The 18,364-nt window shown below is 44.0% G+C and overlaps 1 protein-coding gene across 3 annotated transcripts in view; it reads left to right on the top strand.

Annotated features, from left to right (window-relative positions):
* The first annotated feature begins 3,047 nt into the window (after nt 1-3,047).
* The window catches only part of ADGRG2 (adhesion G protein-coupled receptor G2), a 113,026-nt gene continuing 97,709 nt past the window's right edge, over nt 3,048-18,364 (top strand). The window contains exon 1 of one of the 3 annotated variants that reach the window (XM_061627253.1): nt 3,048-3,195. Coding sequence is in view for 1 of the 3 variants with exons in the window: in XM_061627249.1 (XP_061483233.1) it covers nt 15,767-15,768 (2 nt within the window). In the remaining 2 variants the exon portion in view is untranslated. Of the gene's footprint in view, nt 3,369-15,732; nt 15,769-18,364 lie in introns of those variants that run through there. The other 2 variants (XM_061627250.1, XM_061627249.1) reach the window with 2 other exon arrangements.

Here is an 18,364-nt window from a genome sequence, read left to right as displayed (position 1 = left end):
ACCTTCACCTTCTGCAATTTAAAAGTTTAAAAAATGCCTGGATGATTTTTAATTAATTTAATAAATTTTGCATTGAACTGAATGATAATGTCGGGCATGCTCAGTAAGAACCAGCTAAAGCTGAGAATGAGCTGAGGTTAGCGAGGGATGCTAAAAGCAACAAAAAAGCTTTCTTCAGGTATGTCCATAGTAAAAGACAGAGAAAAGAAATGGTCACACAGCTATTCAATGAGGATGGCAAAATGATAACAGATGACAAAGAAAAGGCAGAAGTGCTCAATTCCTAGTTTGGCTCAGTCTTCTCCCAAAAAAGGGCCTATGACCCTCCTGGGAAACTTCCGGGTCTCCTGCTGCCCTGGTGCACTTACTATAGGTGCCCAATTTCCCTGCTTTTAAAAGTTTGATAGAAATATCTGTGGGCTATAGGTACGTTCTTAAACCGCAAGGTTTTTTGCCTATTAGTGAATAAATAAATAAAATAAAGATGATATTAAGACCTGAAGAGCACTTAGCCTAGAAGGTTTGCACATAAACTGATACAGTCCTATTGTGTTGTTAAACTGATTTGTATACAAATTCTCTGGTTGATGTGAATTGCAGCTCTGTTACTACTCTTCTTTGCCTCTAGTTCATCTGGACAAGACATGACCTTACCATACACATCCCCAGAGAGGTCTACAATACTACCTTGCTATCTTTATTATTCTTTTGTTAGTCATTCCAACACTAGCAACCTTGTGCTCCTTGGAGGAAAGGTGGGATATAAATGCAGAGATTAGATAGATAGATAGATAGATAGACAGAGAGAGAGAGAGAGAGAGAGAGAGAGAGAGAGAGAGAGAGAGAGAGAGAATTAGTTCCAGAGCAGTTTTAGGATCACCAGGACTTTACTGTAGTTGTATGAACATTGCATCCTTAGGCCACTCTCCTTGAAGTGCTTACTCCAAAGGACTCCACCGAGATCTCTCAGGGCAACTTGTTGGATGATTTTTGCTTCATATTTGTGTGTGTGTGTGTACATGAATGCATGCATGAAGACAAACTCAGGTTGCTATGGTTTTCTTATTCATTCACTTGCGAATCACAGAATATACACCATGCGTGTAGCAACACACATACCTGTGATTGCACAGCACATGAGTTGTCTCTTTTCATGATTTTCCTTCTCCTCCTCTTTTGCGGTCTCTGTACCTCTGAGTTATTTATCACACAGTGGTAGCTTGGAAGCTGCAGTGCCAACAACAGTGATGTTTCCATTTTGCTTACATTAAGACTAAATATTTTAATTATTATTATTCTGTGATCTACTTTTAAACATATGCATCATAACTACAAGGACAGATGTTAATTCCCAACTAGCTGAAATCCATGAATATTTCTCTGTGTGTTATAGAACAGGCTAAAATGTCTATGAAACAAGAGTAGCCAATTTGAATATTACTATTACTATTGAACACAGTATACTGAGGACAGGAGACCTTTTTCAGCTCAAGGGCCACATTCCCTTCTGGACAACCTTCCAGGGGCCACATGCAAGTGATCGGTGGGGTCAGAGGCAAAAGGGCATGGAGCAATTAATGTTACATTTGCACACACATTCACACACCACTCTCTATCCCCCATTCAGGGAAGAATTATCAACGTTGAAGAACACAATGAAGCTGGGCAAAAATGCTCAAGGAGAATGTGAAGCATGGTTAGTAGGGGGTGTGGCTGGGGAAGGCCCTGAGGGCCAGACAGAGAGGCTTGGAGGGTTGCATTTGGCCCCTGGGCTTGAGGTTCACCCGCTGCTGCAGTATGCCAATAGTCTTTGATGCAAAAAAACCTGGTTTATTTACTTTTTTTAACTGCGAAACTGCTGTCACCAGCAATTAAGCAAAATCGACCAAGAAATAAATCAAAGGGAAATATTTAATTTTTATCCTACTCTTCAGCCAAAAAAGGCTCCCAGAGCAGATCACTACAAGCATGACAGTCCCTGCCTTTACCTTACACTCTAAAACAGATAAGAGAAAAAGGAATTCTCAAGGATTTCTGAAGAAGTTGAAGGAAGGAGGAAGTGATACGGAGGTGGAGCTCCTCCAGATGACCTATTTATTCAGCATTTATCCTTGTTGGCCTGCACAAAGCTTATGCAATAGTTAGACTGTCTGGTCTTTACCGAGCATTAACTTTGATTTGTTTGCAGGGCGGTTATATGACAATGAGAATTCATTCTGTATTCATCCTGATTTGCTTATGGGGGCATTTACACATCTTCCCATTAGTCATTTGTTCAATGACTAATTTGGTCACTTTTCAATGCATTTCCTCATCACTTTCCAAACTGCAAAAAGTCTGGGCTTTTAAAAAGTGGATTTGTTGCGCCAGGGCAACAGAGCACTTCAATAATACAAACCTAAAAATCCAGTATGTGCTTGAATCTTTCTCATAAAATACTGACAACCTGGAGGCATCTGGAGTTCTCCCTGTACCACCTATTGGCATTCCAACTATTCCTTCCCTACACACATGCACATATATCAGTCATTCCATATTGGCACCATGGAATTTACCATCATTTTCAAAGACTGCCTTCCATTGCAGTTTAATATGGGCAGAACCCAAAGCAAGCGAAGGTGCCCCTCAATCAAACGACTAAGTCCTTTTATGCAACTATGCACTGAAGTCTCAATAGTCTGGCACTGAAGGGACCACAGCTCAGTTGACGATCCTAGGCTTTCATTTCCGGATAAAATAGGAGAGGTTATGTGAAATACCTCTAGCTTAGACCCTGGAGAGCCGCTGCCACAGTAGATAATATTGAGTACACAAAATGGACAAAAATCTTATCTGGTTCCATTTCCCTCTGGACTGGGCTCCACTCCTAGCTTCATTCTGACTTGCTTTGTAGGTTTTATATTTATCTTTTATTAGAAAGTTTGAGCGAAAGATACCCCTCCTACACACACGCACGCACCCCTACACACAAACAGACACACCCGACTACCAAGGAATAAAGTGTACGACTGCCCAGCGTAGTCGCCTCCTCCCGCCCGCGCGCTCCCTCCTCCCCAGCTGCCGCTTCTGCGGCTGTCGAAGGAGCTCCGCTGCGCCTTTTGCTTCCTCTTCAAACCACCCGGTTGTCTCCACCACACAGCGGCGAAGGGCGAAGAAGAACCAAGTTTCTCCTGGAGCCACTTGAAGGGAGGCCAGGTGCGTGTCTGCTGTGGCTTTAAAAGGTCGGGGTGGGGGGACTGCTTGGCGCCAAAGCAAAGAGGAGAGGAATACTCCCGCCTCAGAAGACGTCTCGTCGTCGGTAGCCTCATTGGGACTCTGTAGCTGTAGGACAGACTTTGGAGCTGCCCGAAGTTGTTGGGCTGATTGAGGTGAGAAAAGGACGCTGCTTTGTCCGCCTTCAAACGTCGCCAAATGCCCGAGGGGGCAGGGAGACACAATGGGCAAAGGGGGTAGGACGTTGCTTATTTAGTTTGCCATCTGTGAGGGGAGGAGTCTTTTTTTTTTTAAAAAAGTGTTGTTTGGGCTGCATAAAGAAACAAAAGATGAATGGAATTGGAGAAGGCTTTTTCTCAGGAGTAAGAATGGTTTCAAACTCTTTTAAGATTTAAAACACGAAAGGAAGACGACTGTGCTGGGTAGGTACTGGGAAGGTTCTGAGTTTCTCCCTCTGAAGGGACAGATCTAGAAATCCTTATTCAGTTTTTCCATCAGTCAAGCTCAAGAGAAAGAGAAACGGGAGTCTGGCCGGAAATCAGATGTCACCAATTGACTAAAAAGGCAACAGTATGCAAAAATCCTGACAAACTTAGTTTATTGTGAGTAAACGTGCTATGCAGTCTTCTGCTGTGGGAACAGAATGATCAACAGGTGTAAGGATTGCCTCCAGAACACTGCAGAAAGTTAAATTCATATCATCCCCCTCCAAGAGAAATAATATGACTTGGCAGGCAAGAAGTTGGGAAAAAAGTGGATACCCAGCGAAAAGGATATGCACACAATCTTTTAACACTCACTTAAGTTATTTCTTGTCTCACCTGTTCTTTAGAGGTGTTTGAAAGTTGGTTGAAGAGTGGTAAAAGTATGGACTTTACCACTGTTCTGGAAATGTTGAATGGATCTCTGAATTCAGGCTGTGTTACTGATTTTTGAGAACATTCCATAGAAATTAAAAAGGAAAAAGAAACCCAGTAGCATTGATTATAAGAACAGCCTCTGAAAGTACTGGAAGATATGGGTCTTTTACCCCATCCCATCAATCTAATCGTGTAAATAAAAAGTGTGCCATGGTGTAACTAATTTACTGTGGAAGGTGTTTTTTTAATGTGGACTCTAACAGGTCACCTTGTACCCATTAGTCATAATATATGTATTGGTACAATGCAATGTTAAAGCACTTTTTGGTCCCATTAATTGCAGTGGGACAGAATTAAACATGTTAAGGCTGCATTCCTAAACATCTCTTACCAGGAAATGAGCCCATTTAGTTAATCAATAGGACTTATTTCTGAATCAATATGCTTAAGATCATACTGCTTAAGTGCTTAACTTTGGCTAGACCATACCTTACTTTTAAAAAGTGCTACCTAACCAAAATTGAGCACTTTTATATTCCTTTCATTGGGAGAGTTGAGACAAGCTTAGCACTCCCATTTAAATCGATGGACATGTGATCCAATCCTGTATATGCTTTTTCAAGGGGGCTTGCTTCCAGATATGGGTGCTCAAGGGAAGGTAGAATGCATGTAAAAGTAGAACACATTGACTAAGTTCAATCCTAGCTATTTCTGGGTAGGTCTTGAAGAGGTCCCTGTCTCAAACCATGGAGAACTACTACCAGTCAGGCTCGTGGGCACATTTGGATTTTTAAGGTTCTGCCATGGGCACTACCTCTTTGGTACCTTCTTTCCCACCTCCGCTGAATGACTCCTCCTCTGACAGACAGGAGAGTGTGTGCACACACAGTTTGATTTGCCAAGGGAACTTTGTAAAAAGCAGATCCAGAAGAATTAATCTAAGCCTTGAAAAGCACATAGAGCTGAAAGAGGAGGAAGGAAACCGCACCATGCTTCCAACTTCCTCCTTCAGCTCTGTACACTTTACGAAAGAGAAAAAAGTAACCATCCTCATCACCTCATAACATAGGGGGTAGTGGGTGGTCCTTAGAGGCTTTGTGGGCACCATGAAAAGACCTCAAGGGCACCACTGGGCCCATGGGTACCACGCTGATTATTCTTTGTGTAGATAATACTGAGGTGGGTGGACCAATGGTCTAACTTAGTGTAAGGCAGTTTCCTATCTTTCTGTTAGACTGCAACCTTCTGCACTTTTAACACTGAGTGGAACATACCTTCTGATTCTTCCTAATACTAAATTAGAGCAAAAACTGGAAAGATTGAAATAAGAGTATTCTTAAATGAGTGTAAACATATCTGTTTTCTTAATATTTGCTTAGTTTTTTTTTTTTTAAAGTCTATTTCCTGTTTTTTTCTTTATAAGTAAGAAAACTCAGAGTGGCTTAAATGTAGTTTCCATGGGATATGATGAGCAGCAGTAAAAGGGCCTTTGTCTTTTACATCTCTTAATGAGATAGCACATTGCCCAGTCTCAATGCATTCATTTTAGGATAATGAGTGGAAATAAGTAGTAAATAATATAGATGACATTGCTGGCTCAACAGATTTTTCAATATGTTAAAGGATAAGGTGACAGAGTTCCTCAATATGATGAAATGCAATACAACTTCAATCCTTTATGAAAGAAAAACAAATGATTGACTAGCAGAAACAACATGCACAAAATCCACCTTGTGAATACTTTAAAACTGGATATTTTAAATTCATGTTAATTTTCATAAAGGAGAACTAAGCATGCACTTAACTCTGCCACTGAAGTTAGCTTCGGCTGGAGCATGCCATATATATTTGTAGCTTACTTTTACTTAGTTTGTGAAATGCATACACACCGAATAGGAAGACAGATGATTCTTGCAAACAGGATAGTTTGTATATATGTGTGTGTTAACTTTTTAGCATACATTGTACTACACAGAAATAATGAAGCACAAAAGGGCAATAAAAACAGGTTTCATCGCTGATTTGGCTTATTAGTAAGCCATATTATTAGGCTGCAGTCTGCGCATGTTAACTTGGCAATAAGTCCCATGTAGTTAATGGTGATTTCTTGTTAACTGCTGTGAGCCAAGCAGGGATGGATGGATAGACAAGAGCAAAACAAAGGAGGAGGACTTGGACTGGGAACCTGGGGAGCAGGCAGACAGCGGGATAGAGTCATAGGATGCCCCAGCCCCCATAGCTCTTGACCCCCCTGTGGAAGTGCTGCCGCCAGATATTCAACCTTGCACATCAGACATTTCCCAGCCGAGCGCTGCCCAGCTTCCCCCACCCAAACTGTCAGTTAGTGGCCCCCCTCCGTTGGAGACAGAAGCTGAGGTCAAACCTGCACTCGGAGGCATTCAAAGTGGAACCCAACAGACTGAGCTGAGGAGGAGCCTGTGTGTGCGCATGCATGATCCCAGCCCACTTAAGGGGACATGGGGGGGGGACCCAGTTGCTGAGTCAACATCTTAGAGCCGTGGAGACATGCTCAGTAAGTGTTAGTTCAGGACAAAAGTTCCTAGAAAGCGTAGTTAGGTTCATGAGGCGCACTGCTTTTGATGTATCTATAACTTTAATAAAAAGAGAAAAAACCACAGATGTATCTGAGACTGAGTCCTTCGACTTCAGACAGGACAGTTTGACTCAGCCACAACCTCCTCCATCCAACACCCCCATGACAGTAAGAATGGAAGTGAGTGGTGGAGCCAGGGAGGACCTACAGGGAGCTGTGGAAATCCTGATAACCAAAGTTCAGAGCCTTCAAACAGAAACACATAAGAACATAAGAAGAGCCTGCTGGATCAGGCCAGTGGCCCATCTAGTCCAGCATCCTGTTCTCACAGTGGCCAACCAGGTGCCTGGGGGAAGCCCGCAAGCAGGACCCGAGTGCAAGAACACTCTCCCCTCCTGAGGCTTCCGGCAACTGGTTTTCAGAAGCATGCTGCCTCTGACTAGGGTGGCAGAGCACAGCCATCATGGCTAGTAGCCATTGATAGCCCTGTCCTCCATGAATTTGTCTAATCTTCTTTTAAAGCCATCCAAGCTGGTGGCCATTACTGCATCTTGTGGGAGCAAATTCCATAGTTTAACTATGCGCTGAGTCAAGAAGTACTTCCTTTTGTCTGTCCTGAATCTTCCAACATTCAGCTTCTTTGAATGTCCACGAGTTCTAGTATTATGAGAGAGGGAGAAGAACTTTTCTCTATCCACTTTCTCAAGGCCATGCATAATTTTATACACTTCTATCATGTCTCCTCTGACCCGCCTTTTCTCTAAACTAAAAAGCCCCAAATGCTGCAACCTTTCCTCGTAAGGGAGTCGCTCCATCCCCTTGATCATTCTGGTTGCCCTCTTCTGAACCTTTTCCAACTCTATAATATCCTTTTTGAGATGAGGCGACCAGAACTGTACACAGTATTCAAACGCGGCCGCACCATAGATTTATACAATGGCATTATGATATCGACTGTTTTATTTTCAATACCTTTCCTAATTATCGCTAGCATGGAATTTGCCTTTTTCACAGCTGCCGCACACTGGGTCGACATTTTCATCGTGCTGTCCACTACAATCCCGAGGTCTCTCTCCTGGTCGGTCACCGCCAGTTCAGACCCCATGAGCGTATATGTGAAATTCAGATTTTTTGCTCCAATATGCATAATTTTACACTTGTTTATATTGAATTGCATTTGCCATTTTTCTGCCCATTCACTCAGTTTGGAGAGGTCTTTTTGGAGCTCTTCGCAATCCCTTTTTGTTTTAACAACCCTGAACACACTCTCTAAGAACCAAGAATCAGACCTTGTACCTCTAAATGACTCAACTAGTGGCCCAGGGGATACCCACTCAGCAAGCACAAGAACCCTTCCTGCCTGTGCCAGCACCCTGAATCAAATGGGAATGCCCGCCTGCTACGGAGGGAGAATAGAGCACTCTCCACGTTCATAGCCTAGTGCAAGCTTTACATACGAGTGCGGCAGTTAGAATTCCCCAATGATGATGTGAAGGTGGCATTCATCATCAGTCTCTTGGAGGGAGAAGCTGCCCAGTGGGCCACCCTGTTGCTGTTCCAAAATGACACCATCTTATCCCAGTATACCCCCTTTGTTGATGCCATAGCTGAGATCTTTCGAGACCCCCAGCGGAGAGAAACCGTGTCCCGCCAACTGGGAAACCTGCAGCAGGGGAAAAACTTGGTTAGGACTTATATTAACACCTTTTGAATCCTTGCCCAGGAAACAGACTTTAACATCTTTGGTTTAATGTATTTGTAGCACAGTGGGCTCAGTGTGGAGGTCCTGGATGAGTTGGCACGAGCCCCACAGCTGAGCACTTTCCCAGAACTGGTACATTTGTGCTTACAGATAGACAGCCAGCTTGAAGATCACCACAAAGAGTGCAAAGCTGAGACATCCTTGCCTCCCATACCACTCCCCCACACCCACATTCCCCCCAGCATGGGAACCTTGATGCCACCGAGGGAGCAGCCCATGCAGATAGGGGGGCGCAGCCACGTCTGACGGAAGCAGAGAAAGAGAAATGTCAAAAAGGGGCTGTGTCTATATAGCAGGAAGGCAGGGCACCTAGCCAAGGCGTGCCCCTCCAAATTGGAAAAGGTGCAGATGCAGGAAAGCTCTAACTCCCAGCTCTCATAGAGGTCCATGAGTTGGGAACAACCAAAAGCCAGTGACCTCAAAGTCAGCCCATCCCACCAAAGCCCACCTTGTTTCTAGCGGTCCGCCTAGGGTTGCTTATGGGTCAAAACGTCTGTCTTTGCCATGGTTTATTCAGGTGCCTCCAGTAACTTTATGGACTTGGGCTTTGCCCAGAAACACGGGTTGCCGACTGTCAAGCTTGAAGTGCCTCTGTCAGTGGAAACTATAGATGGGCAACCCCTGAAGTCAGGTACAGTCACTCAGGCCACAACTGAGCTGCAAGTGGACATACCAGGACATGTGGAGAGGATGTCATTCTATCTAGCCACCCTACTTCTGTTCCCAGTGGTACTTGGAATGGCCTGGCTGAAACAACATGGCCCCCTCATCTCCTGGGAAAAGGCAACAGTGACCTTCAGCTTGTACCACACTGAGCAGCATTGCCGGCCACCCAAGACAGTTGCCCCAGCGACACTGGCAACAGCACTCCCACCCTAGGATGCATCTCTGCCTGTGAAATGCCAGGGCTTCTGAGACGTCTTTGACAAGCAGAATGCCAACCAGTTGCCACCCCACTGACCTCATGACTGTGCTGTGGACCTGATTTCAGGAGCCAGAACTCCCTCAGGTCACAAGCACTCCATATCCGAGCCAGAGTTGGCAGCATCTTGCCCTGATCCATGGTTTGAGGAGCTATGACATGCTCAGGAGCAAGACCCTTTTGCCCAAGAGTAGGTGTGATAGCTGGAGCAGTCTTCCAAGGACTGTGCACCACACTTCTCTCAGAGGGAAGGGATGCTCTACCACTACGACGCCCTGTATGTGCCTCCAGGAGAGATTTGAGCCAAGGTCCTCCATAAATGCCATGACTCCCCAACCACAGGGCATTTTAGAGTGTTTAAAATGTTACAGACAGTCATGCGGGACTGCAGGTCATGACATGGAAAGATATATACAAACCTGTCCCATCTGCATGAGGGCTAAACATGCCCAGGGCAACCCCCTGGATTGCTGGAGCTACTCCCCATGCCCGAAGGGCCATGGCAAATGGTGACTCTGGACTTTATAATGGATCTACCCGCTTCCCAGGGGAAGACAACTATTTTGGTGGTCGTGGATGCCTTTAGTAAAATGGCTCATTTCATCCCTTGCATCAGTTTGCCATCCATGAAGGAGACAGCCCAGTTGTACACATTCTCCGGCTACATGGACTCCCTACCAGCTTGGTCTCGGATTGGGGGACCCAGTTCATGGTGTGACTCTGGCATGCCTTGTGGCAGCTGTTACCGAGAGAGTTGAGGATGTCATCTGTGCACCACCCCCAGACAGATGAGCAAATGGAAAAAGTGAATGCAGTCCTAGAGCAGTACCTCCTCTGTTATGTGAATTACCAGCAAGACAACTGGGTCTCCTTACTGCCCCAAGCTAAATTCGCTTACAACAATTCGGTACATGCATCCACTCAGCAGACACCATTTTTTGCTAATTTCGGCTATCATCCATGCACCTATGCCACCCCCAGCCCTAATCTGAGTTCCGTCTCATAGGGAGGCTCGGAAGATGGTGACAAGATCTAGGGCCTTCTCAGTGGTGGCCCCCGAACTGTGGAACAGTCTCCCCGAAGAGGTGCGTATGGCACCAACATTGTTCTCCTTTCGGCGCCAGGTTAAGACTTGCCTCTTTGCTATGGCGTTTTAATATGTAACTTGTTTGAGTTTTAATTTTGTTGTAATTGTTTTTGATTTTTTGTTTTATATATGTTTATGCTGTATTTATTATGAGATCTGAGATGTTTTGTATTTTTATATTCTGTTGTTCACCGCCCAGAGAGCTAATGCTAGTCGGGCGGTATAGAAATCTAATAAAATAAATAAATAAATAAATAAATAAATAAATAAATAAATAAATAAATAAATAAATCCAGCCATCCCAGCAGTGGCAGAGTTTATGCAGGAGTTGCAAGCCATGCAGCAGCTGCTACAAGAACAATTAGCTAGGGCTAAAGCTGACTACAAAAGAGTAGCAGATCAGCATCACCAGTCGGGACCTAAAACACAAGTAAATGACAAAGTGTGGCTCTCCACTCATTATTTGCTGACACAGGTTCCATGCCACAAGCTAGAGGAGTAAAGGCTGGGACCCATCGAAATAGAAGCCCAAATCAACCCCTGTCACGTTACGCTTACCCGCCTCCTTAAAGATTCACCCAGTATCCTACCGATTCCTGCACACCCCAGAGAAGCCACCAGACCCCCACCGAGCACCTGAAGCTCCACCCCCACCAGTTGTGGTCGATGGTCAAGAGGAGTACAAAGTGGAGCAGATCCTCAACTCCCGTCGGCGTTGAGGAAGGCTGCAGTTTCTGATTCATCAGAGGGGGTTCAGTCCAGAGGAAAGATCCTGGGAAGTGGCAACAGATGTCCATGCTCTGGATTTGGTGAGAGAGTTCCATGAAGCTTATCCAGATAAGCCCAAGCCCCCCGAGGGGAGAATTGGCATGGAGGGGGGGATGATGTCGAGAGCCAAACAGGGAGGGGGCACATAAACAAGAGTCAAACAGAGGATGAGGACTTGGACTGGGAACCTGGGAGGGGGCAGTTAGTGGGATGGACTCACAGGGCACCCCAGCCCCCATCTTGGACAGCTCAGCCCGCTCAGCTCCTGACCCCCCTATGGGGGCCACCACTACCACCACCAGAGATTAAACCTTGCACATCAGATGTTTTTCAGCCGAGTGCTGCCCAGCTTCCCCCACTCAAACTGTCAGTTAGCGACCCCCCTCTGTTGGAGACAGAAGCTGAGGTCAAACCACATTCATCCCGCACTCAGAGGCGTTCAAAGCGGGAAATTCAGCAGATTGAGCTGAAGAGAAGCCTGCATGTGTGCGTGCGATCCAAGCCTACTTAAGGGGACTCAGGAGGGAACACAGCTGCTGAGTCAACGTCTTACAGCTGCAAAGACATGGTTAGTCAGTGTTAGTTCAGGGCAAAAGTTCCTAGAAAGCATAGTTAGGTTCACAAGACACCCTGCTTTTGATGTATCTATAACTTTAATAAAAAGAGAAAAAAACCACAGATGTGTCTGAGACCGAGTCCTTTGACTTTGGGCAGGACATTAATGGGAGGAGTGGGGCAATCTTTAGGACTGCAAATTGAGAATGATTTCTTGAAAGAAAGTTGTAATTAAATCAAAGAGGTTGTGTGTGGAAAGGCTCATTCAAAACTGTACTGCAATATTTAACATAGCAGTGTAGTGTTATTCCTTCTCCGTCATTTCTCCCAGTACTTTCTGTGCCAAAGTTTAGTTCGGTACGTAGGGAAACAAATGTATCATACATAAGAATAGTTTCTAATGTGCATCTTTCATTCTTTTATGCTTTTTGGAAGGAATGAGCTTACTCTTCATTATGGCTAAGCCAAAGTCAATTGATTTCAATGGGAGAGTTAGGAAAATGCTTAAATATTTCTGTGGAAATCAATAAAAATAAAAAATGCTCCACATTATGCCCTAAGAGCTTATGTCAGATGTTGTATAGTATGTATAAACTACATTGTTCTGAAAGCAGTTGTATTTCACACCAGGTCTAAAATTATCTCGTGTGGTTTTAGTTTTCATTACATACTCTCAGTACATTTACCTTAACTAATCTGCTCCTTCCTTTCCATTTTCCTTTCTACCTAATACAGATTTTCTTGTTCACTCTGAATGTGTTCAGTTCTGCTGTTGTATACTTGGGGATGGGATCATTTTAACGCAGGGGAAGACTTCACTATTGGGCACTTCCACAGTTTTGGATCTTTCTGATGATTATTCTGTGCACAAGCAAGGGTGGAGACAGTATTGGGAAATGCTGCAAATGAGGAAAAAGAAATGTCCTTGATAATCACCCCACATATTACTGTTGCACACACCCCAATCTCCAAGTGGTGTGAGACTTCCAGGGATTCCTGTGCTTACCCAGGGTTTGGTTTCTTTGGAATGAAAGGTCAGCAGAGACTGTGATGTCTTTATGATATATGGTTTATTTACACATATACACAACCTGAGCATAAGATGGAGGGGCTCACAGCATTAACACACCAACAGATCTTGCTTCTCCATTAGATTCTAGGGGACTCCCCAAAGCCATAGCCTTGGATTAAGCACAGAGAGTAAGCTACCTCCTGCCTCAGCCAGGTGAGTGGGGAGGTCTACCCTTGTTACTATGGCAACGTATGTTCTCTTGGCCAAACCTGACGCATGTTAATGGGGCACTTGACAGCCCACTAACCTAAAGAAACTGGATTTACCAGTACAGCAGGTTTCTTCTACTGTAGACCCCAACTTCCAGAAACAGGTTTGTCTGAAGGGGACCAACGTCATCCATCCCAATCCCACAGTCCTATAACATTACTAATATGGTAGCAAGTTGTAGGGATTAATGTGAGATTTCTGTTGCTCATATTTGTGAAATATTGTAATGTTTAAAACAAAAACAAAAAAGGGCCAAGTGTCCTATTGCTTGTCAGTCTTCTTGCTGCCTTTGCACTGATTGGCAAGAACACTGGAAAGGGGAAACCAGTTTACTTAATGAACAATTAGGTAGAATATTATCTGCACGCATATTTCCTCTTATATTTTTGTAAAGTAAAATGTTACAAACTTGGAAGCTTCAAATTGAGGGAATTGTCTCCAGTTTCCCCCTCTGCACCACGGCTACAGCCCCGGAACATTCCTTGGGAAGTAGGTTGTGCTTATGGAAGGCTTGCTTATATACTCTGCACTTACTGATTTCAAGTTCACATGTAGCATTGCAATTAGAGTAGTAGGAGTGACTTACTTTCCATAATTAGCTGTGTAAGTTAAGCAATTTTCCTCAACTGCATATTTCTTCAGCAAAACTTCCTTGAGACATACTGATGAGAGACTTGTTGCAAATAAGTGCCTATCATTGTACTTAGGCTTAGTTACATTAGGTTATAGGGGGAAAGGGTTGTGTCAAAGACTTAATGGAAAAAATGGGTAAGGAGAAATACTTGATGGAAGAAGTGGCATCATGCAGCTTTCTAGGAGGCAATTCGAAGCATAAGAATCAGCAAAGAAAAAGAGGTGGAGTTATTTGAAGAAGCAGGAAATCTCTGAATGGTTGACAGTGATGGAGCTGAAGGAGTGAAAGTCATGGACACGAATGTAGTAAAGAATGATTCATTAGGGCTAATGGGACACTGCCTCAGCCTGCCCTCAGCCAGGCCCCATCTGCCTGCCTTCTTAGTGACAACCAGTCCATGGGGTAGCACTGCCTTCCTGCTTCCTCCTCAGTCCCAGTGTTGCCCGTGTAGAACTTAGCAGGGAGGAGAAGGAGGACAAAACTAGAATTAGTTGGCTCTATCTGTTACTGGCTCTGGTTGTACCTATTGTTGGCCTCCTAGCCTTCTGCCCAGCCTGTCCCAGTGGTCACCAGCCACCACTGCATGAATGTCTTACGATAAGAGAGTGGAAAGATAAAGGGCATTGGAGGAAGGGGCTTTGAACCAGAGTTTTTCCTGAGAGAAGGGCCCTATTTTATCAATTTATCAATATCGTAAAGAGAAGCAACATGGTTTGGTGACTGACTGAATATGGGGAGCAAAGAAGAGAGAGGAATCAAAGCTTTGTCCCTGCGTGGATGGTGTCATTGTTATGAGGAGTGAACAAGGAAAGAAGGGCTTTGGCAGAAAGATGAGCAAATTTAGTCTCAATGTTTTGTATCTGAAACAAGAATAAAACATCAAAGTTGTACTGGAGATGTAGGACTGGAGGAGGAAGAAAGGTCTGGAGAAGAGCTACATGTCATCAGCACAGAGGTGCTCTAGAATTTGATAAGGTCATCAACGGATAGCATGTATAAAGAGGGAAGAGCAGAGATCCAAGAACAGATTACTGAGGGACCCCAATGAGTAGAGGTAAAGCAGAGGGAAAGCTTCCCCTTATGGAAATGCTGATTATGCAGGTAAGATGAGATCAGATGAGGAGAAAAATCACAGAGACATAGAGCATTAAGCAAGAAAGAGTGATCGACTGTATTGAAGGAAGATAGGAGAGATGTAGATAGGTCAAAGAATATAAGGACAGAACACAGACTTTAGACTTGGGGAAAAGGATATTATCCATGACTTGATTGTGGACTTGGTCTGACCTGATTTGTGTTACCAAGACTCAGGTGCAATGGATTGGCTTAAAGGAGTTGTTTTCTCTTTGCTGTGTTCACATGGTTTCTCAGTGCAACATCAACAGTAGCTTGATGGTAAGGGAGGGAAAGTTGCTGTGGTGTATAGGAGTGCAATTTCCCCCTCCAGGTTTTATATCCATATGGGCATCAGTTTTGAGTTGTATTGGGTATTCAGGACATGGGGATTCTGTTTGTGTACTGACCACTCCATTGCCTAATGATGCCTCTACATTGGCTGATGGAGGTAGTCTCAGTCTTGATGTTAGGCCCTCCAATTAATTTCTGTGGGAGACATCAAACCTCATGTCAAGTTTACAGAGACTAGTGGAATCTGATGGATTCCCAAGAACCTTTGGTGAGTTTTCATTTGGTACAATTGTCCTTGCTGTTGAAGTAAGTTTGTGGGATATGGAGATGACTTGTAATGTAAAAATGGCCTCTCTTCTGCTGTGCTGTACTGATGCTTGGCTACTGAAAGCTAAGGGTGATGAAGTAGAAAGTTGAGGTCTGTAATGCTGCCAAAAATATAAATGATGAAAAACTCTGAACGTAGCTGAACACAGGAAAGAGCACATTATCAACCCTATTCTGTGGTTGCAATGTTAGGGAAGAAAAGTCTCTGCTACTGTTGCATTCCTGGAATTCTATTCAGCAGAGCTTTTTTTTTTAGTGTCTCAGGACCTTTTCCAGCTTGGCTTACAATGGAAGGTGAAGGAAGCATTCTAAATGAACCACTGGGGGAACGTCATCTAGGGATTTGAAATGAAGTAGCCCTTGGCTGATGACACCTAACTCTATTTCTCCTTTACATGTAAGTGACATGATGCTCCTAATGTGCCTAGAATCAGTAATGAACTGGTTGATGGCCAACAAACTGAAGCTCATTCCAGACAAGACAAGAGTTATTGTTGGTAGATAGTTTGGCCTTTCATGGAGGTGAAGTCCAACATGTTGTGGATAGAGTTGAACTCTCACTAATGAATTGAGTATAGAGTTTGGGGAAGGTGTGTGTGCTTACCTTTGAAGCCCTACATGGCTGGGGTCTAGGGCATGCTTAGCTGTACATCAGCCTGCCCACACCCTCGTATTATCATCTGTGGCCCTTCTCCAGGTGCCCTGATATCAAGGGTGAGGCAGAGGATGACTGGAGACAGGACTCTTTCAATTGTGGAACTATAGTTACAGAACTCTCTACTGAAGGAGGCTTTTTGGTGTGTGCCAGATCTCCCTCTCCCTCCCAGCAAGCAGCAGCAGCAAAACACCTGCCAAGAAGTTAGCATTGTGACTTTGCTACATGAAGACCTCTTGATTTGGGATGACATCTTATTTCTGCCTTTGGGTTTTTTTAAACTTTTATTATTTTATTGTTATAGTTGTTTTTATTGTCTCTATTTCTGTAAACTGCTCTGAGTAAATTTACATTGGAGAGTGGCATATAAATATTAATAAAGAAATCCAATGAAGTAAATAAAATTAAAATATAATGGCAGTCATAGTTATTATTATTACTCTAGATGAAGGCTTCCACCCCCTTTAGCAGTATGTTTGATTGGGGCTTGTCCCATTGATTTCAGTGGAATTTATACTTATGTGTGTTTAGGACTGCAGTTCACAGCAACCTGCATTCTAGATGTCTAGCTTATATGTTGTGTTTGTAGCACCAAGCAGCAAAATTGCTACATCTGACCCAGAGCTTGGCAAAGTTACTTTTTTTGAACTACAACTCCCATCAGCCCAATCCAGTGGCCATGCTGGCTGGGGCTGATGGGAGTTGTAGTTCAAAAAAAGTAACTTTTCCAAGCTTTGATCTGACCACTGGGATGTACAGGATCCTGTTAATCCATCCCTATTGTGGCTTTTTCTTCCCACCCCATCCTCTTTCTATGCTGCTCTCCATGGCCTGATTCTCCTGACACAGTAAACCAAAATAACAGCTTATTGGGACCACATGAAAGTGCATGCTCCCAGACAGGTGCTCACAGCCACTTTGCTCCTCCCTGAGCCTTTTTTGCTGCTGTGCTAAATTGCACTAAGCCATGGTTTGGCTTAGCGTATAGACTGAACTGGGACTTGTGATTAAGCTGTCTTCTTCCTAACCATGAGCTGTAGCTCTGCATCCCCATAGTGCTTTGCCAAGTGCTTAGTGTGTAATGCAGCCTTTCCCAACCTCTGGGTTCCCAGACGTTATTGGACTACAACTCCCATCAGCCCCAACCACCATGGCCAATGATCAGGAATGATGGGAATTGTAGTCCAGCAACATCTGGGGACTGAAAGGTTGGGAAAGGCTGGTGTAATGTGAGACAGCTAACGGACTCCCCCTCTATTTCTCTGACAATAAACTTCCTCTCCTCTTTTAAATTCAGTTTGAAGAGAAGCAAAATCAAGTAAGCCAGTTTACTGCCTGCACAATTTCTGAGCGCAAGATGTTTTCTTGACTGTGAGTGGCTGCTCACTGGCTCCCCTCTCTCAAATTACCCATTCTAGGCAAAGAGGTGATAAAACTAACACATTCACCTTTTCAGTTGCCATTTAAATGACTTTTCTTGCACTTCACCCCCTGCCTGCTTTACAGTGTAAGTCCTTTGGATTTCTGTACAGCAACAGTAATAACACAACACAGAAGCCTGCATGACTTGGTTACTGAGACTTCACAAACGTAGATTTCTGGAGAGAAGCCTGCAGATGCTTTGTTTCTCTGTCATTCTTTTTGCTGTGCTGAGCTAAGCCAAGGTTTATGTGAATTGTTGCTGCAGCATTAACTCAGCTATTTCATAGCAGCTTGCAAACTGTACAATTAAAGAGACCAGGAGATCTGCATTGCACTTTACCAGTCTTCCAAGCACAGTGTAACTTTTTTTAAAAAAAACCCAGCCCTTCAGTTCTTCCTCTTTAGGACCATCTTCCTCCACTAGTAAACATTATATGATCGAACATTAACTCTTCTTTAATGGCCTTGTGTGCCAGGGTCATGAAAGTTTTTGTGCAGTGCTTTGAAGCTTCAGAAAAGAAGCAGCATATTATACAGCCACAAGAGTGGCTGTATACTTTAGCCAGCGTGGATTTTTCACATTCTGCAATGTTAAATTGAAAATACCCCCATGCCATTCTGATGCTTCCCATAAGCTCATTTCAAGACAAAACCTTACAAAACGTATAGTCATGAACTCAGAAACGCTTGCTTAACAACCCTCTCAATTTTCATGGCGATAAACAAAACAGTCAGAAAGAATCGAGAGTTCAAAGTCTAAAGAGAGAGAGAAAAAACCCAGACCCCTGTTGGACTTTTTTCTCTGACAGTTCTCATAATCTGTTGAAATCCATTAAAAATTGCTGCTGCCCCGCAATGTCCAGGAGGAAGCAGAGCACGCCCCGGCAGATCAAATGGAGCTGAGCCGAGCCGCCAG

Source organism: Rhineura floridana, chromosome 5 (assembly GCF_030035675.1).
Source record: "Rhineura floridana isolate rRhiFlo1 chromosome 5, rRhiFlo1.hap2, whole genome shotgun sequence".
Lineage (NCBI taxonomy): Eukaryota > Metazoa > Chordata > Lepidosauria > Squamata > Rhineuridae > Rhineura > Rhineura floridana.
The sequence above is the reverse complement of the archived record's forward strand: the minus strand, read 5'-3'. Positions and strand labels throughout refer to the sequence as shown.